General features: G+C 36.8%; 2 protein-coding genes across 6 annotated transcripts in view; one reads left to right on the top strand and one right to left on the bottom strand.

Annotated features, from left to right (window-relative positions):
- LOC136032962 (synapsin-like) overlaps nt 1–25,282 on the top strand; it is a 194,034-nt gene that overhangs the window by 99,444 nt on the left and 69,308 nt on the right. The gene's annotated exons all lie outside the window — the stretch shown is intronic.
- LOC136032963 (metalloproteinase inhibitor 3-like) lies at nt 80–15,607 on the bottom strand. Of its 2 annotated transcripts, none has more exons than XM_065713456.1 (5): nt 15,451–15,607; nt 10,856–10,998; nt 7,703–7,788; nt 4,580–4,810; nt 80–597 (listed from the first exon to the last, which is right to left on the bottom strand). In XM_065713456.1, exons 2-5 carry the CDS (start codon nt 10,983–10,985, stop codon nt 244–246), a joined length of 801 nt encoding a protein of 266 aa, XP_065569528.1. In that variant the 5' UTR covers nt 10,986–10,998; nt 15,451–15,607; the 3' UTR covers nt 80–243. The 2 variants fall into 2 exon arrangements, with proteins under 2 accessions (XP_065569528.1, XP_065569529.1); XM_065713457.1 differs by lacking the exon at nt 15,451–15,607 and adding an exon at nt 15,276–15,416.

Raw genomic sequence — 25,282 nt, 5'->3', positions numbered from 1 at the left:
TTGTCATTTATATTACTGTTTGACTATCTAGTGAAGAAATAGTGAACTTATAGCTAGACTAATATATAGAATCTTGCTCTTTATCGTAAGAATATTATTTTATTGCGTCGGTATAAAATAGTTGATGGGATACTTGCAAAAATACTAAATAAATAAGTATATACAATATTCACAGGCAAATGGAGCAAAGTCACACATGCGACTAGAAAACTATACAAAGCAATATTTTTTTGTCACTGAAAGTCAAAAGTTTCTCACAACCTCTACAAGAGGTGTCAGTTCGAATCTTTCACTTTTTCGTTTCCGTTTTCTTTCTTTTCTGTCTTTCCTTTTCTTCGTATACTTTGAGCCACCAAAATCTAATTTAGAACGTCTGCGCTGTTCTTCCTTAGCTTGTCGAAGTTCCACTTTCTCATATCGCTTCATACACGACTTGTAAGCCTTTGGTTGGGACCACTGACATGACCCAGTTGGACCCCGATAACAAACAGCGTGATTAGCTTGACAGTCTTCTTTTCCGTTAATCGGTAAAGTCTGCCACTCACAATGGTTCATAAAATTAGGACATCGGCCATCCCATCGTTGACAGAATTCAACCTAGAAAAAAATTTAATAAAGTCTTAAGAAACAAATCAGATGGACTTAGTTTGATTCGATGAAAAAAATAAATCTGACTGTGGTGTAATTACAGTTAAGATATTAGCTCTGTGAAATTTGTTCCTAAGTATTTTGACACCCACCTCCTTGTCCTCCTGTTACGGCAACACAGTGCTGCTCCGGAACACGGGGATCTCAGGCAATGCTCAGACTCTAGGCAACTTTAAAACCCTTGAATCGTGAATCTGACTTGTTGGAATTTTGAATCTGATTGGTCGAGAATTTAATAGTTTTGAGCTTTTGGATTTGATCAGAATGGAATCCAGTGTCCGATCACAATCTCATCGATTTTTTTTTTTTTTCATCACGGGCCTCATTTTAAAATGGTGTTTTCTGACGTTCGAGGTAAGCTTCAATATGTGAACAGAGCTACATGAACATTTTTTAAGGGGGTAATCCAGTTCCTTTCGTATACCTTAATCCAACACTTAGAGTCCCTAAACGCGGAATAGACTCTACGCCATTTTTATTTTAATATCTTTAAATTTTTAGCGAATGTAGTTCTTCGCATAGAATGCACAGAAAGAGGCATTTCTTTTTTGGCACTGCGTACCCCCTCCCTAATTTTTGTACACTGTAGAATTATGTTACGTTTTCTATAATATAATGAAGTTGTTGATTGAAGAAGTTTCACTTGCTTATATTTGAGTATTTTTTCAAATGAGATGCTAAATATACGAGTGTTAACTTTTCAAAAACAAATCTTATGCTGAAACATTTACTGTCAAGATATATAAATCCTAAAAACTTGGGACATCTGCTTAGGTGAAGGGGGGAGACGGGTATTTCCACCCTTCATGCTGATTTACATCTCAACACGACTTCCGGCTAGGTATGAACCCTAACATGGTCACTTCCATGAAACTGGTCACTACCGTGATTTATTTGATCACAAGTACTAGCGAATATCTTGTTCTTTTCTTTCTTTCTTTTTTTTGTAAAATAAAGATACATTGACCTTAAATAGACATATTATTTTCCCCCTCTGAGAGAAATAAAGAAAGAATGATCTTCCTGGGGGAGGGGGGTGGTGAGAACGGAGAAATCTCTATTTATGTCTAATTTTAAGGAGTCTTTCCTTTTTGACATATCTCTGGGGAATTTCTAAATCCCAAGGTCCTTGGCGTGTCTGACCCTCCTTCCAAACGGCATTCCTGTCTCCGAAATAGAGTTCACATGAGTAAAATGTTTGACACCGAATCTTCATCTTTATTTTCAGATTTTAACGTCTTAAGCAATTTTCTCTCTCTCTCAATCTCTCTCTCTCTCTCTCTCTCTCTCTCTCTCTCTCTCTCTCTCTCTCTCCCATCTATCTCTTTCTCTCTCTTTCTTTCTTTCACCCTTCCTTTCCTTTTTTTCTGTCCTCGATCAATCTCTGCTTTTGTCATATCACTGAAGTAATACTTGGTTATAGTGGCGCCAATTATGAAAATAACCCATTTTAATTAAGCTGACCGAAATAACATTGCTTCACGCATTCCTGCATATTCTTTTGGTATTCAGTTACAGTGATTACTATGGTATTCTAAGTATTCGTCGTTATGCGAACCAGATTTTCTTTTCTTGGAAAAAATTCCTAAAGCTAATAAATTTAAGCAAATACGATAAAATAGTAAACTAAGTCAAAATTGAGTAATTTTTGCGCAATCAGATTAATTCGGTGATAATTCAAATATTGAAAAACACGAAAAAAAAAATAGCCATGTGTATGTAATTTCGATTTATTTAGAAATGTGCTTTAACATACATAGAACGATGTATATTTGGGCTTTGAAAATATTTATTTTCGGTATCCCCCTCCCATTTATTTTAGCGAGTTTTTCACTTTATTGCATGCTATCATGGTATTAAATAGTAGATAGTAGCCAAGTTGCAAATATCAGTAGGTAGGTCCCTAAGGCCGCACATCCCTTTTTCCCAGAGCAGAGTCGAAAGAACTGAGCACCTTAAGGAGCAGCTCTTCTGCTTAAGTTAGATGAAAATATTTTCCTTCTAAAATTAGGTAAAACTATACTGTTGAATGGAATCGCTTCAGACATCTTTTTTTCTGCTTTCCTGAGCAAAATGTGGAGAGTATTGATACTTGAGGGGGAAAAAAATCTAACGATGTGCTGATAGAATACTTGTTGATTTGTTCATGTTTTCTTTGCCATATTTGAAAAACAAACGTATTTCTCCTATTAGCTAAATGAAGGCATTATCATACCAACTGGAAAACGGTGGGTAGATATCTGTCCTCTGGAAACTATCTTAACAGGGTTATTGTTTTAGTCAACCTATAACAGCCTATAAATGTGACTTGTTTTGCTCTATTAGAGCGCTGGTTTTACTTGACTTAGTGTTTTCTTGTTTGCATGTCTCATGGTAAAAAAAAAAATAATTATTTGAAGATTTTCAGTGTAAATACAGCAAACACTGTATTGCTGTATTTAACTAACTCGCTTGTTACTGTTTTTTAGTCTGTCTGACTTCTCTGGTCACAAATACCTCTAATGATGCTATCATATATTACTGAATATACTGTTGCAGCAGCACTTTGCAATCTCTTAATGAATTGTGCCCTTTGTAAATACCGACTGAAGTTATACAACATCAGCATTACCGCCTCAATGACGCTTTGAATTTCTCAAGGAAAGAACCCCCTTCGACAATATTAATTGAAATTAGTCATGCCTTCTTTTCTTTTTTGTTCTTTTTATCTGAAGAAACTCTGTCATTACCGATTTTTCTTTTTTTGAACCCACTCTGTCAGTATTTTTAAACAAAGACAATAACCAACCCCTTTCTGCCGTTCGTGAAGTTCAGACAGATTTTTGTATTCATTAGATTAGTCTTTGTATTAATTAGATTGTTATACTACAACTACTACGAAGTGGGCGCATTGTTAATGCACCTGAGATTGAGACATGGACGAATCTTCCTTCTCTCTCCCTCCCTGTTCAAGATGTCCTTGTTAGGGCCAAGTCCCATAAAATCACTCAAGATTTTTATTATTTTTTTTCCTAAAATTATCCTAGTCCAATCCATCTAGTCTTTCCTTACCCGCTTGTGAACTATTGCTTAAAACTATCCTCGGAATGCAGTTGTTGTCCATTCTTAGGAAATGTTCGGACCGCTTAAGACGCTCCATCGCGACACATACTGAGTGGGATCGACGCCACTTTGTTCATAAAGAGTAACGGTATTTCACGCCTTGCCGCTAAACATTATTAGTAAAAAGGCGAAATTTTATGGTTCGAATAATTTTTGTGTAAAATTCTTTGTATTTTGTTATTATATGGATGATTAAGTACTAAAGTGAATCTAATCCAGAATAAATAAATCTCATAAACAGTAAGACACTAGAAGTAAACAAAACCAGATATTTGTAGAAGGCTTATTAGATATTTAATTGCTAAAATATGCTGACTTGAACTTTCTATCATGCGTCAAAACACGAAAATTGGAACATTCACTGCTCTTCGTTATCAGAATTAAGGCAAAGTTTTGTAGCTCTCAGCTCTGCTTACACCTTTCGAAAAGAGACTGAATAAAGCGCAATGAATTTATATCTTGCAGTCGCAGCCTTCACAAGAAGACAGAATAAAGAGCAATGAATTTATACCTTCCAGTCGTAGCCTTTACAGGAAGACTTAATAAAGAGCAATGAATTTATACCTTGCTGTCGCAGCCTACAAAAGAAGACTGAATAAAGAGCAATGAATTTATAACTTGCAGTTGCAGCCTTCACAAGAAGACTGAATAAAGAGCAACTAATTTATGCCTCGCAGTCGCAGCCTTCACAAGAAAACCGGATAAAGAGTAATGAATTTATACCTTGCAGTTGCAGCCTTCACAAGAAGACTGAATAAAGAGCAATGAATTTATACCTTCCACGCGCAGCCTTCAGAAGAAGACTAAATAAAGAGCAATTAATTTATACCTTGCAGTCGCAGCCTCTGTAGTAAAGCCGTCGAATCCCTTTCTTCTGACCTGGTGTGAGTTTCTTCCACTCTTGTGCCCAGTTACACAATGATATCCATGACTTCCCATTATTGACGCGTCCAGCAAGTAAATAACGCTTTCCAGGTTCTAGATTCAGGCCGCACATTGACTCTGTGGCTGGGCTTAAAAGTCTCCCATGAGATAGTGCCTCTCTTGCCTTTGAGGAGGCCTGGAAGATATGGAATAGTTGTTAATATTCTGTTGTCGACCTTAAGTATTGACTCTAGTGTCTAATTCGACTACGAGTCAAAAGGTGGCAAAATACCGACTAAGATTTTTATTTTTCAAAGTTTTTTTTTATGACTCACAAATGCAGTCTTAAACATTCTGTCAAAAGCCTCTCAGAAGCATGAGAAGGGTGTCTGGATTTTTTTTTCTTAACTTTGCACAAGACTTAGATTTAAAGGGAAAAAAAAGCACAGACAAGGTGACTCAGAAATTGAACAATCAAGATCTTTATTTTTTTTAAGAAATACCCAACTATCTTATTGTAATAGTTTATAGCCAGAATTTTTCGTCTCTTATTTTTGCTCATTTTAGGCCAAAGAATTGGGTCTCTTCCCATCTCCTCCAGATATGTTTTTCCTACAGCTTTGACTCTTCATCTCATATTCCAAAGAGTGTATTAGAAACATGAGAAATACTGAATCTTTTTTGTGGATGAATTATTATGAAAAAGGGACCGGACTCGTGTCTAAACAACAAGAAATTTGGCTGACTTTCGTATTTAATGACGTCAAAAAATCGGTCCTCGGAATTTACTACCAAGTTAAAATGGAACCATAATAACAAGATGAAAGATGCTTAGACTAGGCCACATTCTTTCCTCCTTTTTTAATCAGACGCGCATCATTAGCATCAAACATTAGTTCTGGAGGTCTGATGAAACACTAGCAGCTAAGGAACCGTGACTAAACAGAACAATAAAGCATGACAAAATCTTATATTCCTTCATAAGAAAATGCACTTTTCTTTTCCATCTCTTATACTCTTCCCTGCAGTAACTTTAGTGGTCTGCCAAAGCTGTAGACAGAAATGTATTTCGGACGCTCGCTAGAATTTTGTCTTTGAAGAGGACAGAAAATCTAGATATTTTTCCATGGGGGGGGGGGCTTTAAGAAGAGATTTATTTGCAGTTTTGATAGAATAGTTCCCTATTTCTTTCTGAATATTTCCAAATTTTATACTTTTTATACATTTATCCATCAGGAGAATAGGGTGAGTGGCTAGTATGTCCCCTCATCCAATAAGCGCCCATGGAAGGTGCCCATCTCATTGAAAGAAAATGTAGGATAGCCTACTTACTAAGAAAAAGACAAGTTGTTAAATTCAAGATAATAAGTTTTGTATTGCAAATAATTTCTTTTGAATTTTTATTTTTCGTTTGTGCAAAAGCATTTCTTACGCGTGCCTATATCGTAGCCAAGGGCGTATCCAAAATTTTTATTCGGGAGGGGGGTGTAATTTTTCAACGCTTCAAAATTTATTTATACGCAGTTTTGTTATGTTTTTATGAGTCTCACCAATTTTTTTTTTTTTGGGGGGGGGTCAAACCTGGAAACCCTCCTGGATATGGCCTTGATCGTAGCCGCAGCTCCAGGTTATAAGTATGCGAAAACTCACTGCCAAGTATTGTAGTCTACCACCGACTTGCCGATCAATTTCTTTGGACATTCTTTTTTAGTACCATCAACATAAGTAACGTAACTTTCATTTTAAGATTCTGCCGCGACATAAAAATCACACTAGTGGAACTTAATTAGCCCCTAGACTGTCAAGCGGCTTGGTCAATCAATTATGTCAATAGATTGACGTTTGCTTCAATTAATCCTTCAATCTTGATCAAGACTCATTTTCACTTTGGTTTTTGATTCGAGTTGTGAACTGTTTGATGCAAAGTATCTTGTGTAAAATGCATTCTAACATAGATTTGGCCTTTCTTGCCTATGGTTGTCCTTAAGGCCGTGATTAAGTGGACTGATGGAACTCGAAAATCCCATGTTAAAATCGAAAATTTTTATTTAAAAAGTACTCAAGTATTCATTGGCTTAAGATACCGCTTTTAATATCAGGCAGTAGCTTCTTGAAGATGCTACAAAATTGCTAGGGTTTTCCTCTATTTCCTCTAATTGCTTAGAAATCTTAGAAAATGTCTCGCTCTTTTTCACAAGTGTACTCTATGAAGGATATTGCTTTTAGAACAAAATCGGTACCATAATGAGCAGAAGACAATAACTTATAAGATGATTGCAACCATTTTTCGATGTATTTTCCTGTTTTCGAACAATCCCATAGAATATCTTCAGCTACCTGAAATTTTTACACGTTTTTTGCCTGAAAGAATCGTTTCAGATCGCCGATAACGCCCCTAGAGACCAGATTGACAAGCTGGTATAATTAACCTGCTATTTCCGCCAATGAATAAGTGCTATTTGAAGGGTTTTTGACAATCGACAGTCTCTAGAGAATTGTGAGACAGAAGGCTACCCTAACTTCGATTTTGAACCTCGACGTTTTCAAGTACACTTAATCACGGCCTTAAGCGAAAAAAAAGTTAATATGAAACGTCGTTTGTCTAAAAAGTGGTATAAAATCCGAAACCACTTCATATCATGTAATTCTTGTACCGTTAAACAAATCACATAATTGTATCATCGAACAAATTAACTAGCGTTTGGACTCCTGGATTTTAATTTCCGAGTTTTTAGATGTGTCTTCCATGGCTGCTGACGAGTGATTGAGGCAACGGTTGATCAAAATCGATATAGACGGTCAATCAACACCGTCAACAGTTTGATTTGTTCAAACTCTTTATCACTCGCCGTCAATTGATTGACTCGAGCTTAATAACGGCGCCTAGGCCGTCGATCATGCTTCAGTCTATCGATTAAAGGAAGCTTTTGATCAAAATGATTTACCGTTTAGGCCATCATTTCTTTTATGTATGTAGAAGGATCTATTTTTTAGTTTTTAATGCTAAGGTAACATTTTATCGTTATGACGATATTATTTCTAAGTAAGAAATGGGAAGACTTATCTGTAGCCCATTTAGCAAACATACCTTATACTCTTTTCGAATCTTGACTTTGTATATTCTTGTGTAATTGCTCTTATCCATACTGAAGCGATGAATATCCGCAACTATAACTGGAATGAAATATATCTGAATTTAAATACATTAGATTAGATGTAGATAATGCAGGTTAGTGTTGTGTTTGCGTAAATGACACTGTTTACACTTTAAAACTATAACTGATTTGACCAGTGCTCTCTTATTTGAAAAAGCATATGCAATTTAATTAGCCTTTTCTTGAAATACTTCAACCTAAAACTTAAACTTTATTATAAACAGGGGATCAAGCCAGCGGTAACCCTCGTATTTAGAATAACCATGGATATAGTATAAAAAACGGCATAAGTTATTTATATAAAAATATTGTTTTCAAATGAAAGCTGAGATAGCCTGTTTTTTACGTTTTAAGTTTTAATGTCGCTCTTTACTTTTATTTGAAAGCAACTTGTTGCTTTTAATTCCATTCCCCTTGGAATATCTAAAAAAAGGCAAGAGACTTCACTGAATGTGAGCTTATGATTTTCTAGTTCGGTAAAGCAAATTTTGTGTCACTCTGTACACATAATAAATGTAAATAAATATGACTAGGCTAGTTTCATCTTCATAATAAGAAGCTCGCACCTGGCTACAATTACTGCAACCATAAACCATAGTAGCAAAAAGGCAAATCATTTGGATTATCTTCTCCATATATAGTCATGGACAAACAGGTAGAAACGATAACACAACGATAAATTTAAGGTAACTACAACTTTTTCTGCGGTTAAAAAACTTACAAAGTTCCAACCCTTTAAAAGGATGATAGTAAATTAAACTTTTCGTTTATGCTTGTTGAATGGCGAAAGGGCGTATTTTATTTTCTGTTTTCTAAATAGCATTAGTTGGATAATTTGCAAGTAAAAACGAAGCTTAAGTTTCATAAAATCTGTCTACAGTTTAAATATTAGCGAAATAATTTATTGAAAAGACGTTGGTGCTGAGTTTTGATTCAAAAGAATACTCTCAGATATATAGTTTCCCCTTCTACCCGTTACTGCAATTCTGAGTCATATTGAAACTAAGTCATGTAGTTTTTTCTGTGAATGCTTATGCAATTCTATAGTTTTTGGTGTGCTATGAACAATTGTGTCCTTATCAATGTCAACAACTTTTAATTCGTTTGGTTATAATTACAAACATCCTGCTTAAACTATAATTATATCATATGATTATATTGATAATAGCATACTCACTATGATTGTTGGAATGTCAATAACCATCAGGCTCCCAATATCTAACAGCATCAACACCAGTGGCGTCGCTTATAGGGGGAAGGACGCCCCCTCCCAATGTTTTCAGCCTGTCGGTAAAAAAAAACTGGACTCGATAAAATAGGGGCGCAAACCGTCGCTTGTTTATTGGCTTTTTTTTAGAGTCAAGACTTATTTGAAGTAACCAAAACCAACGAAAGACGATCATGTATAGAAAAAATAAAGTAACTTTAATAGCAATATCGCCTAAATCAGGGGATAAAAAAGACCAGTCAGTCGATAAAATTCATTGCCCCTCGCCCAAACATTTGGATTGTGACGCCTCTGATTGCCACTACTAATTGAGTTGATGTTACTTGAGTGTGAAAAGCCAAGGGTGAGATGAAGGAGGAGCTTTCATCAACGTCTCTTTTTAAGGGGGCTTGTAGCTACGGCGGATCGTTTTTAAACATGTGAAGCACTAAGTTTTTTTGCTTTATGATTTATGAGTTATGAGTGACATGGGTGAACACGGAATTTTATTATGAGTAGGGGCAGCTCGTAAAAATGTAAATTGTAGATGTATTCTATGGGAAATGTAAGGAGTTTTCGAAATTGGTAATGTCTAAACCAATACATCAGAGCAACAAAGAATTTGTCAATCTATAACATTTCAAATACGCCCTCCATCACCTTTTCTTGTGCAGTTATCAAGAAAAGTCAAAGCCTTCTCACGAAAAGTGAACTTCGAATTAAATGCTTATAATGAGCAATAGCCAGCTCCTCTAAGATGGCAAACTTAAAACAAAGTGACGTAAATGTCAAATGAAGAAATAGAACCTATAATGACCAGGAATTAAAATGAACCGTGAACTCAAATACAAGTCACCAAAATTGCCATAAATAAAGTGGTGTTTCAACCCCCCCCCCCCTAAAGGGTTGTTTGTGCTTTATTGAAAACTAACAAGGTTGATTAAAGTTTTTATCAGCCAATTGAATGTCAGAACATTTGAAAGGAATGTGTTTAAAAGGAAGAAAACATCGATGCAAATTAGTTGCATGTTAAGCTGGAAAAACTAAATTTATTGTTACAATTATGCTGATATGGAAAACAGGTTTTTTCTGGAAGTAAAAACTTTATGGTGATATATATATATATATATATATATATATATATATATATATATATATATATATATATATATATATATATATATATATATATATATATATATATATATCACATCACATCACAGATCGTTTACAGACATTCTGGTTTACCCCGAAAACTGCTTCTGGATAGACTCCCAAGGCTTAAAATGTTTTTATCAATGATTTATAAGATGTATTCTATTACTCAGTAGTGTTTTATGTAGTTAAGTTTCAGTTAATTGGAAAATATTGAAGTGTCCTACCTGAACATGCTTTAGAATTTCTTTGCTGATCATTTCTATGCTTCCATAAGTCTGTTTGATTAATTTTACACTCCAGAAAAATTCTTGTTGTATTTTATTGACCCTCACCTATTATTCATCAGACTTAAAAAAGGGGTTATTAAATATCAAATAATGAAAAAAGGGGACTGGTGGACAGATTCCCCTCGGGAACTAAGGCCTTTTTCTATAATACTGTCGCTGTGTTACGGAGATACTGATCATAGTTAAAGCTATTTATAACGCTCAGGGAATACGAAAATAATAGTAAAATCATAAAAAGCCATATGGACAACATCTAGGTGATGTTGTTCAGGGAGGTGGTACTCCTTGGCTTCGTGAGGTCTCCGCCCCCCGACCTTACGGACTCCGCTTGGGCACACTGAGATTTCCAGCGAATCGCCTATCTCGTTAGTCATTTTAAGCGGTTATAAGAAACAATAAAAATAGGATGAGAGAATGAGTATTTAATGTCTTACCAAAATCAGCAGTGCAGAAGTACTCCTGTGGGTGCATCCTCGAGCAAGTGCAACCTGAGACAAAATCCACTATCGCGCTGATAAATATAATCACGCCAAAAGAATAGAATAATTTTTTCTGAATTTGCATTTTCGCTTTGCACCTAGAAAATAAGAAACGTGTGACCCATTGATAGAAATAGGTGATATAAAGTTAAATATTTAAACAGCCCGATCGGCACTACAACTCCATTAATAATTGAAATCAAAAGTCGTCTCCTTTATAAAATCGAATTCCCATGATAGATTTTAGCTAGAGTTCTACTGGAATAAAACAGTTTTGTAAATAACTTAGTTCTTTGTTGTGAAGGCAATATAGGCTACAGGAAATGGGAACTTCCTGGGAGGGTGTAAAGAGGGAGGCGGCAGGAGTGTGCGCAACTGTGTTGGCCTCAGGTTGCCTGGTGCTGCGGTGAGTTGTTAGCAGTAGTAATACTTCTGTAGAATGTTAGTCATCAGAAAAAATACCGAGTTCTGCTCCCTCTCCCCACCCTAATCTAGTTTTCCCGAACCATATTCAAGGCGGATTTGTATGACTTTCTTGTTTAGGAGTGATAGTTACATCAACCTTGTAGAATGACAGACACAGTAGAGAGTATATAACCCCTTAAATAAATTGGGAAAGTTTGCTGCAAAAACTATTTTACAATATGAGATTGCAAAATATAGATGGATATACCAGAGACAAAGAAAAGTAAATGACCTCTAAACCTAAAAACATATGCTGTAGTTGGTGCTGGATAGAAAGACGTAAGAAAAAATTAAAAACTGCGAGTCATATTTGTAATAATTTCCTGAATAATTAAAAGTATAAGCTAAACTGGAGGCGAGGTCGCTCGGCAAGGTCGTTTGTTGCACGCAATTTGCATAAACTTCACTGTCTCTTTAATGAATGCTCCCTTTGGCAATTATAAGAAACACGCCAGAAAATCTTGCCAAAGTCACAAGATATCCAACTGGCCAAAGGCAATTAATAAAATATCACAATTAAACTGATAACCATAGCTATAAATAATTCTTCATTAATCTTTGTCAATGTAGAAGTTACATCCTTGGGTACCGAAATCAATTTAAAAAGATGTGAACGAACTTTGCCAATTGTTTTGTTACAGAAGCTTACAGATTTTCTTTGCGTTTGAGATAATTGCATTAGACTTTATGACAAAACTTAGTACAAAATCAATATATCTGACCAATTTTTACAGATAGTATTAAACTGTTAGTCTGTGTGAAGTCGAAAGAGTAGGGCTTTAAATGGGTTGGGTCTGGTCAAAAATTGATACGTCAAATGACCGTTTCTTTTCCTATAATTTTTAAAACCCCACCGTCAAATTGTTTTTATTGATGACGTTGCTAAAGTCTTCAAGAAATTTGAAAAATATTTGAAATTTTTTGATCAGCAATGGTAATCAGTAGACTGAAAAAAAAAAAATCCTTATTTTGGTGTTGAAGGGAAAAAAGGTTGAATGAAAACAAGGACAGTAGCCCATCATAGTCAACAAAATAGCTTTTCTGCCATGTCTTATCTGGTTGTTTGTGTTTGCTTTTGCTTACCAGGGGTGGTCAAACAGAACGAGCCACTGAATGGTGCCGAACCTAGTGCCTTTTTTAAGGTTTAAGATTTATAAGAGGTCATACAGGAACATCTTCAACGCTTCGTATGCCTCTGAGTGCCTTTGCTACCACATGTAAAATCGGCTCAAAATTTCAGTGTCTATTTAATTAAAATCGTCAAAATATCCAAAAAATGTACATCCAGAGGGGGCATGATCCATGCAGCCCGAGGTGTAAGGGTCCTGCACAATACAAAAAACTAATTATGCCACAGATGTTTCATATTAGATTAATAAAAGAACGGAGATTTGTTGCTCCCTGTTTCTTGATGGCTCAAAAACTCTGCTAAGGCGTTCAGGATCACCCGTCCTTCCCCAAAATTTATTTTAATCTTGGGGGAAACAGACGGAAAGACAATTTACTGATAAAACAGTTAATTAACAGATAACAAAATATTTTATTTTCGTCGAATTTGTTCCTTTTAAATCTATTCTGAAAAATGTAAAAACAAAACAAAAACCAGTAGGTTGAACAAAACTTTCAATTGAAGCATTAAATTCTATTATAAGCAAACGGGTAAATTTTGAGTTTTTTTTTCCATTAGTTACCGAGGTAGAAGGTGAACATCCGCTGGATGAATCTTTTTTATGCTCTTTACAAATATACTAATCGATTCCTTCGCAAGTCTTATTTTGTGCCCTTAAAGAAACCCTTGAAGTGAAACTTTTTTCCTTGTTAGAACAGAGTTGCCAGAAATTCTCAAAACTACCTTAAACAATTTCAAATACTTGCTTATTTCATTCCTTAGTGTATTGCTTCCCTTTACTCCTACCCCTCATCTAATGGATAAGAATATATTCGACTCTGTATATTCAAACTGTTTAATCAATAGCTTGACTGTTTTCCTCTTTATCAAATAAAAAAAATGTTTTTTTTTCGACTAAAAAAAGGAACAACACTTAAACTTTGAACGAACAGAAATTATTCCTTATATGAGTGGGGCTGCCCCTTCCTCGACCCTTGCTTTTTAAGCTGAAGACTGAAAGTTGTTGAAAAAAAAACCTCTCATTCAAGTTCAACGGCCCTTGTGTTTGAATAGTCTTTCTTATTTTTGCGAAATGTCAAACTTTAGCGTTAAGAACGAGGATTGAGGAAGTGGCTGTCTCCCTCATAAATGGAAATATTTATGTTCGAAGTTTTAATGGTACTCCTTACTTTCAGTTGAAAAACTTGTTTTTTTTTTTTTGTTGAATTTCCGATTGTCTTTCAAATCATGCCAGGAAACCCACATCCCTCTTCCTCCGTGTAAAATTTCCCTTGAAATTTCTCCTCTCCATGGGAAGCTTGGAACCTCTATATTGCGGTTCTCTGATATGCTGAATCTGATGGTACAGCTTCTATTAAGATCGCTTATTTTTTTGGGCAGCTCCGCTCTTTTTCTAAAATTTTCTCAGGCTCGTAGCTTTTTATGGGTAATATTAAACCTAATGAAGTTTGTATATTTGCAATCAGCATAAAAATTAAATTCTGTTGATATACTTCTTTTTATCTAAATACAGTTTGACAAACCAGTTTGGACCGGAGTAGTTTATCCGACTACTTTATAAAACATTCATTATTTTATAGCGAACACTATTCAATCGGCAGGAAGAAAAGAGTCGCACTTTTCCAAAAATAATAGCGTAAATATTTATATTCTGCTGTATATTAGTAAGTAAGCTGTATGTAAGTAAGTAATTATTATTATTTAAAGTAGTTTTTGGAACCGGTGATGAACATTTCTCCTGGGAAACAATAAGGAATTCACCTAAAGGGCCTAAAACAAAAATTGGCTAAGAAAACAATTAAAATATTTAAAAAGAGCATATAAAGATGCATAGAATGGTTTATTTAACATTTTACTAAGCTAACTAACGGAAATTTTCAAATTTACTGTGAAAGGCCATTTCTGAACCTGAGCTAATTTTATCCATGATAATAATCTGCAGCTTCTTTCCTGATTTCCCCCCTTACGCAATGCATATTCAGAAAAGAACAAACTCTTTGTAGCTGAAAAAGAAGAAGATTGACCAAAACAGCGAACCAGTGGTTTACGGATGACGTTAGGCCTACCTTCGTCTATGCTTTCTCCCCACTATAGAAGCTTTTTTTTATAGACCCAAGGAGCAGTTCTTATTTTAAAAAAAGGAGAGCATTATCAATACCATCAATAGGAATATCTGAATTGAGAAAGAAATGATGCATACAACTTAAAGTTATTTATATACATAATTATTATGAAGAAAACATTTGGGGAAGTGCTAGAGTACAGCTGTCAGGCCTTAGAATTGCACATATTTGCATACGTAACTAAACGTCAAGGTAGAAAGTAATACTTTTCTTATATAAAGGCATATTTTTAAATCACTACTACCAAAAAATTGTTTTCAGACTCGCCCCCTAAAAACGGGGTGTTGGTGCCCTTGTTAATTGCTATTAAAATTATAGGGGCTTGAGTGCCAGTCTGAATTTTGAAAAGAAAAGAAAAATAATTCGTTTAAAATGGGTTGTTGGAATATAGAGCTTGGCAAGGTTCCCTGGATTTGATTGAGATTCTCTGGCAATTTCGTTCGGGGTCGGGAAGGGCTAGGGAGGGGGATGTGTTTCAAAATAAAGCATTACAAAACGCAAAATAATTTGTTTACATCTATCTTTCTTGCTTCTGCACGAGTTGGACGATTTTTTTTTTTTGGGGGGGGGGGGGTTAAAAAGGTACCCCTCCCTGCTTGTCAACTTAGGAAATTACATTAAAAATGTAGCCGTTCTTAAAACCAATAAATACACTTACCTCGTTACTTGTGGTATTGACCAAATCGTATTTAAATCTGTGCTCAATTATACTAATAGTTACACTCTAATTATCGAATACTGATTGCTTATGAAATTAACTATGATAAGAATTTAACACACTCTGTGTTATCTTTTTTTATTATCTATCAATCAACCGGAAAAATAACACTTACTTAATAAAAAATATCCTCAGGTACGTCTTATCACTTTTTTTTCTGCTGTACAATCAACCAAGTTACATTACACTTTTTTACTTTTTCTTAAGATGCTATTTTGTGAAGGTTCATCTCACAACTGAATTAACTTTGAATTAAACTTTCATATATATATATTCCTATAGGCGCGTCCAGGAGCATACTTGAAGCTTTTTGTGATATCTAATTTAGCGTAGTAAATTCCTTTCCAGATTCCAGTGTGGAACACTGGAATCATGATTGCGTGTTTATACGTCATTCCAATTGATACTGATGTCATTTTAATATTTGCGTGTTGGTAAGACATCCGTAGGCAGTGAAATATGCCATTTCATTGTATTTCAGAACGATAACTAACCTGTAATTTATTGTTGAAACAATACAAACACATGCTTGTTAGTATATACACATGATATGATACTTGTTAATATCCTGAAAGCACCGAAGAAGTGAAGTTAGGTTAATTCTAATGGAGTATACCAAAATATGACGAAAATGTAACACTTTAGTAATAAAACTATGGAAATTACAGAAGAAAATCATGGAAAACAGGCCGCCCAGAACGCATAATATTAAATACTTTTTGCATCACGCATTGGTGGAATCGGTTTTTATGGCACTTGATATTAACCAAGTGACATATAGCGATCGCAAATTCTGTCGGTCTGTCTGTCGGTCCCGGTTTTGCTACTTTAGGCACTTCCAAGTAAGCTAGGACGATGAAAATTGGCAGGCGTATCAGGGACCAGACCAGATTAAATTAGAAATAGTTGTTTTTGCGATTTGATCATATAGGAGGGGGCGGGGTGTCGGTTAATTTGGAAAAAAATAGAAAAAATGAAGTATTTTTAACTTACGAACGGGTGATCGGATCTTAATGAAATTTGATGTTTGGAAGGATATCGTGTCTCAGAGCTCTTATTTTAAATCCCGAACAGATCCGATGACATTGAGGGGAGTTGGGGGGGGAGACCTAAAATCTTTGAAAACGCTTAGAATGGAGGGATCGGGATGAAACTTCGTGGGAAAAATAAGCAGAAGTCCTATATACGTGATTGACATAACTGGAATGGATCCATTCTCTTTGGGGGAGGAGGGTTAATTCTGAAAAATTTTGAAAATGAGGTATTTTTAACATACGAAGGAGTGATCGGATCTTAATGTATTTAATGTTTAGAAGGATATCGTGTCTCAGAGCTCTTATTTTAAATCCCGACCGGATCCGGTGAAGGAGAAGTTCGAAGGCGGAACCTAAAATCTTGGAAAACGTTTAGAGTGGAGGGATCGGGATGAAACTTGGTGAGAAAATGAGCACAAGTCCTAGATACTGGATTGACATAACCGGAACGGATCTGCTCTCTTTGGGGGAGTTGGGGGGAGTTAATTCTAAAAAATAGAAAAAATTAGGTATTTTTGACTTACGAAAGAGTGATCGTATCTTAATGAAATTTCAAATTTAGAAGGACCTCGAAACTCAGATCTCTTATTTTAAATCCCGACCGGATCCAGTGTCATTAGGGGGGGGGGGTGGTACCGGAAATCTTGGAAAACGCTTAAAGCGGGGAGATCAGGATGAAACTTGATTGAAAGAATTAGCACAAGTCCAAGATTTGTGATTGACATAACCGGACCAGATCCGCTCACGAACGGGTGATCAGATCTTAATGAAATTTGATATTTAGAAGGATCTTGTGCTTTAGAACTCTCATTGTAAATCTCGACCAGATCCGGTGATATTGAAGGGAGGTGGAGGGGGAAACCGGAATTCCTGGAAAACGTGAAAATCGAGGTATCTTACGAATGGGTGATCGGATCTTAATGAAACTTGACATATAGAAGAATCTTATGTCTCAGATGCTCCATTTTCAATTCGAATCGGATCCGGGGACATAGAGGGTTGGAGGAGGGAAACAGAAATCATGGAAACCGGAGATCTTGGAAAACCCTTAGAGTGGAAGGATCGGGATGAAACTTGATGGGAAAATAAGCACAAGTTATAGATGCGACATTGACATAATTGGTACGGATCCGTTCTCTGTGAGGGAGCTGGGGGTTGTTAATTTGGAAAAATCAGAAAAATTGAGGTGTTTTTAACTTAAGAACGGGTGATAAGATCTTAATGAATTTTGGTATTTAGAAGGACCTCGCGACTCAGAGTTTTTATTATGGCACTAGGTATTAACCAAGTGACATATAGCAATTGCAAATTCTGTCGGTCTGTCGGTCCCGGTTTTGCTACTTTAGGCACTTCCAGGTAAGCTAGGACGATGAAATTTGGCAGGAGTATCAGGGACCGGACCAGATTAAATTAGAAATAGTCGTTTTCCTGATTTGACCGTCTGGGGGGGGGAGTGGGGGTCCGTTAATTCGGAAAAAATAGAAAAATTGAAGTATTTTTAACTTACGAACGGTTGATCAAATCTTAATGAAATTTGATTTTTGGAAGGATATCGTGTCTCAGAGCTCTTATTTTAAATGTCAAACAGATCTGGCGATATTGGGGGAGGGTTATGGAGTTGGGTGGGGGAAACCTAAATCTTGGAAAACACTTAGAGTTGAGGGATCGGGATGAAACTTGGTGGGAAAAATTAGCACAAGCCCTAGATCTAAGATTGACATAATCGGAACGGATCCGCTCTCTTTGGGGTAGTTGGGGGGTGGGGGTTAATTCTGAAAAATTAGAAAAATGAGGAATTTTTAACTTACGAACGGGTGATCGAATCTCAACGAAATTTGATATTTAGAAGGATATCGTGCCTCAGAGCTCTTATTTTAAATCCCGACCGGATCTGGTGACATTGGGGGGGGAGTTGGGAGGGAGGAACCTAAAACTTGGAAAACACTTAGAGTGGAGGGATCGGGATGAAACTTGGTGGGAAAAATAAGCACAAGTCCTAGATACATGATTGACTTAACCGGAACGGATTCGCTCTCTTTGGGGTATTTGGGGGGGGGGGGTTAATTCGGAAAAATTAGAAAAAATGAGGTATTTTTAACCTAAGAACGGGTGATCGGATCTCAATGAAATTCGATATTTAGAAGGATATAGTATCTCAGAGCTCTTATTTTAAATCCCGAACAGATCTGGTGACATTTGGGGGGAAAGTTGGGAGGGGGAAACCTAAAACTTGGAAAACACTTAGAGTGGAGGGATCGGGATGAAACTTGGTGGGAAAAATAAGTACAAGTCCTAGATACATTACTGACATAGCCGGAACGGATCCGCTCTCTTTGGGGTAGTTGGGGGGGTTAATTCTGAAAATTAGAAAAAATAGGTATTTTTAACTTACGAACGGGTGATCGAATCTCAATGAAATTTGATATTTAGAAGGATATAGTGTTTCAGAGCTCTTATTTAAAATCCCGACCGGATCTGGTGATATTGGGGGGGGGAGTTGGGAGGAGGAACCCTAAAATCTTGGAAAAAACTTAGAGTGGAAGGATAGGGATGAAACCTGGTGGGAAAAATAAGCAGAAGTCTTAGATACGTGATTTACATAATTGGAACGGATCCGCTCTATTGGGGGAAGGAGTTAATTCTGAAAAATTAGAAAAAATGACGTATTTTTAACTTACGAAGGAGTGATCGGATCTTCATGAAACTTCATATTTAGAAGGACCTCGTGACTCAGATCTCTTATTTTAAATCTCAACCGGATCCAGCGCAATTGGGGGGGAGGACAGTTGAGGTGAACCGGAAATCTTAGAAAATACTTAAAGCGGTGAGATCAGGATAAAACTCGATGGGAAAAATAAAAACCTGTCTAAGAGACGTGACTGCATAATCGGACCGGATCTGCTCTTTTTGGTGGAGTTGGGGGAGGGGTAATTTTGAAAAATTGGGGTATTTGTAACTTACGAAAGGGTGACCAGATCTTAATGAAATTTGATATTTAGAAGGGTCTTGCGCTTTAAAGCTCCAATTTTAAATTCCAACCAGATCCTGTGACATTGGGGGGAGTTGGAGGGGAAACCGGAATTCTTGGAAAACGTGAAAATTGGGATATTTTTATTTTACGAATAGGTTATCGGATCTTAATGAAATTTGATATTTAGAAGGAATTCATGTCTCAGAGCTCTTATTTCAAATCCTGACCAGATCTTTTGACATTGGGTGGAGTTGGAGGGGGAAATCTTGGAAAACACTTGGAGTGGAGGAATCGGGATGAAGCTTGGTGTAAGAATAAGCAAATGTCCTTGATTCGTGATTGATGGAACTGTACTGGATTCGCTCTCTTTGGGGGAGTTGGGGGGAGGGGTCTAGTGATTTGGCGAGTTTGGTGCTTCTGGACATGCTAGGACGAAGAAAATTGGTAAGTGTGTCAGGGAGCTGCACAAATTGACTTGATAAAGTCGTTTTCCCAGATTCGACCATCTGGGGGGCTAAAGGGAGAGGAAAAATTAGAAAAAATTAGGTATTTATAACATACGAGTGGGTGATCGGATCTTAATGAATTTTGATATTTAGAAGGACATCGTGACTCAGAGCTCTTATTTTAAATCCTGACCGGCATTAAGCCTCTTATTTTCCTTTTAAATCGATCTATTGATTCATAGAATTTTGCTAGAGCTCATACCATATGAGCTCTTGGCTCTTAGCTCTTCTTGCCTCGTCACAAGTGCCATATGAGCTCTTAGCTCTTGTTTTAAATCCCGACCGGCATTAAGCCTCTGATTTTCCTTTTAAAGCAATCTATTGATTCTTAGAATTTTGCTAGAGCTCATAACATATGAGCTCTTGGCTCTTGGCTCTTCCGACCTCGTCACAAGTGCCATATGAGCTCATAGCTCTTGTTTATGGCACTTGGTGAATACCAAGTGCCATATAGCGATCGCAAATTCTGTCAGTATGTCGATCCTGGTTTTGCTAGTTTAGGCACTTCCAGATAAGCTAGGACGATGAAACTTGGCTTGCGTATCTGGGACCAGACTAGATTAAATTAGAAATGGTCGTTTCCCTGATTCCCTGGTCCGTTTTCCTTGTCCGGGGGCGGTTAATTCGGAAAATTAGAAAAAAATGAGGCATTTTTAACTTACGAACTGGTAATCAGATCTTAATGAAATTTGATATTTAGAAGGCTATCGTGTCTCAGAGCTTTTATTTTAAATTCCGAGCAGATCTGGTGACAATGGGGGGAGTTGGAGGGGCAAACCAAAAATCTTGTTAAACGCTTAGAGTGGAAGGGTAGGGATGAAACTTGGTGGGAAAAATAAGCACAAGTCTTAGATACGTAATTGACATAACCGGACTGAATTCGCTCTCTTTTGCGGAGTTGGGGGGAGGGTTAATTCTAAAAAATTTGAAAAAATGAGGTATTTTTAACTTACGAAGGAGTGATCGGATCTTATTAAAATTTCATATTTAGAAGGACCTTGTAACTCAGATCTCTTATATTAAATTCTGACCGGATCTATTGTCATTGGGGGAGTTGGGGGGGGCACCGGAAATCATGGAAAACGCTTAGAGTAGAGAGATCAGGATGAAACTTGGTGGGAAGAATAAGCACAATCTCTAAATCTGTGATTGACATAACCGGACTAAATCCGCTCTCTTTGGGGGAGTTGGAGAGGGTGTTAATTCGGAAAAATTAGGAAAATTGAGATATTTTTAACTTGCGAATGGGTGATCAGATCTTAATGAAATTTGATACTTAGAAGGATATCTTGTCTTAGAGCTCTTATTTTAAATTCCAACCAGACCCGGTGACTTTGGGGGGAGTTAGAGGGGGGAACCTAAAATCTTGGAAAACGCTTAGAGTGGAAGGATCGGAATGAAACTTGGTGGGAAAAATAAGGACAAGTCCTAGACACATGATTAACATAACCGGAACGGATTCGCTCTCTTTGGGGGAGTTGGGCGGAGGGTTAATTCTGAAAAGTTAGAAAAAACTAAGAATTCTGAACTTACGAAGGAATGATCGGATCTAATGAAATTTAATATTTAGAAGGACCTCGTAACTCAGGTCTCTTATTTTAAATCCCGACCGGATCCAGTGTCATTGGGGAAAATGGGGGGACCGGAAATGTTGAAAAACGCTTAGAGAGGAGAGATCAGGCCGGAACTTGGTGGGATGAATAAGCACAAGCCATACATACGTGATTGACATAATCGAACTGAATCTACTCTCTTTGGGAGAGTCGGATGGGGTGTTAATTCGGAAAAATTAGAAAAATTGAGGTATTTTTAACTTAAGAACGGGCGACCGTTCGTGGGTTATTTTTATATTTATATTTAGACGGAACTGATGTCTCAAAGCTGCCTTTTTAAATCCCGACCAGATCTGGTGACATTGGAGGAGGGGGAGTTGGAGGGGGAAACCGGAAATCTTGGAAAACACTTAGAGTGGAGAGATTAGGATGAAACTTGGTGAGTAGGATAAGCAAATGACGTAGATACGTGATTGACGTATCCGGACTGGATCCACTCTCTTTGGGGGAGTTAGGGGGGTCCAGTGCTTTGGCGAGTTCGGTACTTCTGGACGTGCTAGGACGATGAAAATTGGTAGGCGTGTCAGGGACCTGCACAAATTGACTTGATAAAGTCGTTTTCTCCGATTCGATCATCTGGGGGGGGGAGTGCTGAAGGGAGATGAATAATTAGAAAAAATGAGGTGTTTTTAATTTACGAGTGGTTGATCGGATCTTAATGAATTTTGATATTTAGGCAGACCTCGTGTCTCAGAGCTCTTATTTTAAATCCCGATCGGTATTAACCCTTTGATTTTCCTTTTAAATTATTCTATTGATTCTTAGAATTTTGCTAGAGCTCATGCCATATGAGCTCTCTGCTCTTGGCTCTTCCGACCTCGTCACAAGTACCATATGAGCTCTTAGCTCTTGTTTGTTCATTCTCTGGGCCAAGAGGAAATAACTTGGTTGAGGCTACAGGCCTGTGATATTAAGCCAACCGGAGAAAACGAAAATTTGTTGGCCCAGTTTCAGGCGTTACAATTTAAATGCATAGTGCCCTTTTTAATAGTCAAAAGTGGTAGAACGGCAACATGCCCCCCTCCCCTATGCCCATTAATTCGGAAAACACATCTAATCAAAATTTTGAGATAGCTATTTTGTTCAGGGTATTTGAAGGGTCTGGAAATTACGTCGTTGAGAATGACCCACACAGTCCTCAGCGCAATGGTTGTAAGTTACGCCGGGAGGGCATATAAGGTTTTCATGGAAAGGGTGGTCGTAAATACTCCGGAATGGACTCATTTGATTAGAAATCAGATGTTCAAGTACCCTTTTTATGAGTCAAAGTGATCGGAGAGCAGCCCCACTCGCCACCACGTTGCATTTTCCACAAATGCATCCTATAGAAGTTTTGAGATAGCCATTTACTTAAAAATAGTCCAAAGATCATATAATAAAGCCTTTGGGGTTGACAGAATCCCCCAGAGTCTAGGGGTAAGGGTTGTAAGTTATGCCCCAGGGACATATAAGGTTTTTAAGGAAGGTGTGGTCGTGTGAGCTTTGGAAGAGGCTCATTTGATTGGAAAGGTGTAGTTATAGTTTCCTTTTTAATATTAAAACATGATAGAGAGCAACTAGCCTCCCCCCTCCCTGACATCCTCTTCCCGAAACGGATTTAACTGAAATTGTCAGATAGCCATTTTGTTACCAATAGTCCAACAATTATACAATGTCTTTAGGGTGCATTTAGGGTATAACAGTGCCATTTTTATAACGGGACATAACTTATAGCCCTTTCCCGTGGGCTTTGGGGGACTGTGGCAACCCTAAAGACGTTTTTGTACGATTTTTGGACTATTGGTAACGAAATAGCTTCTCACAATTTCAATTGTGAATTGAAGGGGGGAGGCTAATTTCTCCTGATCATATTTGACTTTTAAAAGAGAACTACAACTATACATTTTCAATCAAATGAGCCTCTTCTAAAGTTTACCGAACCACCCCTTCTATAAAAACCTATATTCTCCGCGGTCATAACTTACAACCCTTACCCTTAGACTGTGAGCGATTCAGTCAACCCCAAATGCCTTGTTATATGATATTTGGACTTTAGAACAATTGGCTATTTCAAATTTTTTCCGGATGTATTTGGGTGAAATACGACAGGGGGGATGGATTCCCCCTGATCACTTTTACTCTTAAAAAGGGCAGTAGAACATCTGATTTGCAATCCTATGAGCCTCCTCCGGTGTTTATACGACCACTCTTTCCATAAAAACCTTATATGTCTTCGGAGTATAGCTTACAACCTTTGTGCTGATGGGTGTGTATGTGGGGGGGGGGTTCATCCTCAAAGACATAATTTCCAGACCTTTCACCTACGCTGAACAAAACCCCTATCTCAATATTTTGGTTAGATGTGTTTTGGGAATTAATAGGCACTTGAACTTCTGATTACCAATGCAATAAGCCCGCTACGAAGTTTATATGACCACCCTTTCTATAAAAAACCTTATATGCCCCCCATGCCCGAGGGCTTTGGGGGGGGGGGAGTTTCATCCTCAAAGACGTAGTTTACAGACCTTTTAACTACGCTGAAAAAACAACTACCTTGATATCTCAAAATTTTGATTGGATGTGTTTGGGGAAATAATCGGTGTGGGAGGGTGGTTGGTTGCCCTCTAATCATTTTCGACTATTAAAAAGGACACTAGCCCTTTCAATTTCTAATTGAATGAGCCCTTTTCTAAGTTTCCACGACAACTTCTTCGATAAAACGTGCCTTGTCTAAAAAAAAGATAATACATTGTGCCCACATCGCTCTTTACTTCGGCAGTGCAGTTGCGCTGCCTATGAAAAGGTGAACTAGAACTTTCAGTTTTCAATTGAATCAGCCCCCTCCAAGAGTGCAGTGACATATATTTAAATACATTTATTTAAACAAACGCTTGAAATTACGCACTGGCTATATTTGTTGCACTCGAAAATACTTTCTGTTTAGCACTGGTACAACTTTAGTGCCAAGGTGGTGGTGTTGATAAGGGACCTTGTCATCAACATAATACTTTTTGTTCCGATTTAATTTTGTTCTTTACTTTCACTTGAAAAAAAAAACTGTTTTTTTTTATTATTTAACTTATTATCAGATTGAGTATAGACCTACATGTTATGTTATTTGTAAGAAACAAGTTAACTAATAGAAAACACAGTCAATCTAGTCAGCTTTTTCTACTGAACCTGGGGGGGGATTTTTTCTTGTCAGGACTCCCGGAAATTTTCTTTATAAATTCTGGCCAGTCCTGTGATTCTTTTTTTTTTTTTTTATTGACGAAGCTTGATTATTGGTATCTTATTCGGACTAATAAGGCTTTCTCTTGAGAATAACGATAGAAAATGACAGTATTAGGAAGAAACAACCATCACCTCTCTAAATAGCTTTCTTGTTTTTTACGTTATTTCCAATCAGATCCTTTTTTTTTATTTTAGAACTCTTGCGTAAGGACTGGTTTGTAAAAAGAAAAAAAGATAAGTACCGGAAGTTGTTAATTAGTGATTCATGCTTTATTAGAACTCATTTATCTTGATCAACATATCATTATTGTAGGTAGTTTAGTGGCTGTGTGCTGAAAATTTCTTTTTCATATATGGAGGCTAGTATTCCATATTTACATAAATATATAAAAAATAATGCATATCTTTAGAACGCATAAAATTTTCCCCGTGCTTCGGATCTGAAAAAAAGTACTGCTAAATTATGTATTTCTACGTTATTTTTTAAATATTATTTCACTTTATTTTAGTTATGTAGTTTTAATTTATAGTCATTAATACAATTTGTATTGCTTGATCACTTGCAGTTTCTAGTTGTATTATTATGCTAAATTTCTTAGAGACACGATTT

Source organism: Artemia franciscana, chromosome 11, assembly GCF_032884065.1.
Source record: "Artemia franciscana chromosome 11, ASM3288406v1, whole genome shotgun sequence".
In the NCBI taxonomy this organism is placed as follows: domain Eukaryota; kingdom Metazoa; phylum Arthropoda; class Branchiopoda; order Anostraca; family Artemiidae; genus Artemia; species Artemia franciscana.
This window is presented reverse-complemented; position numbering and strand designations above follow the sequence as displayed.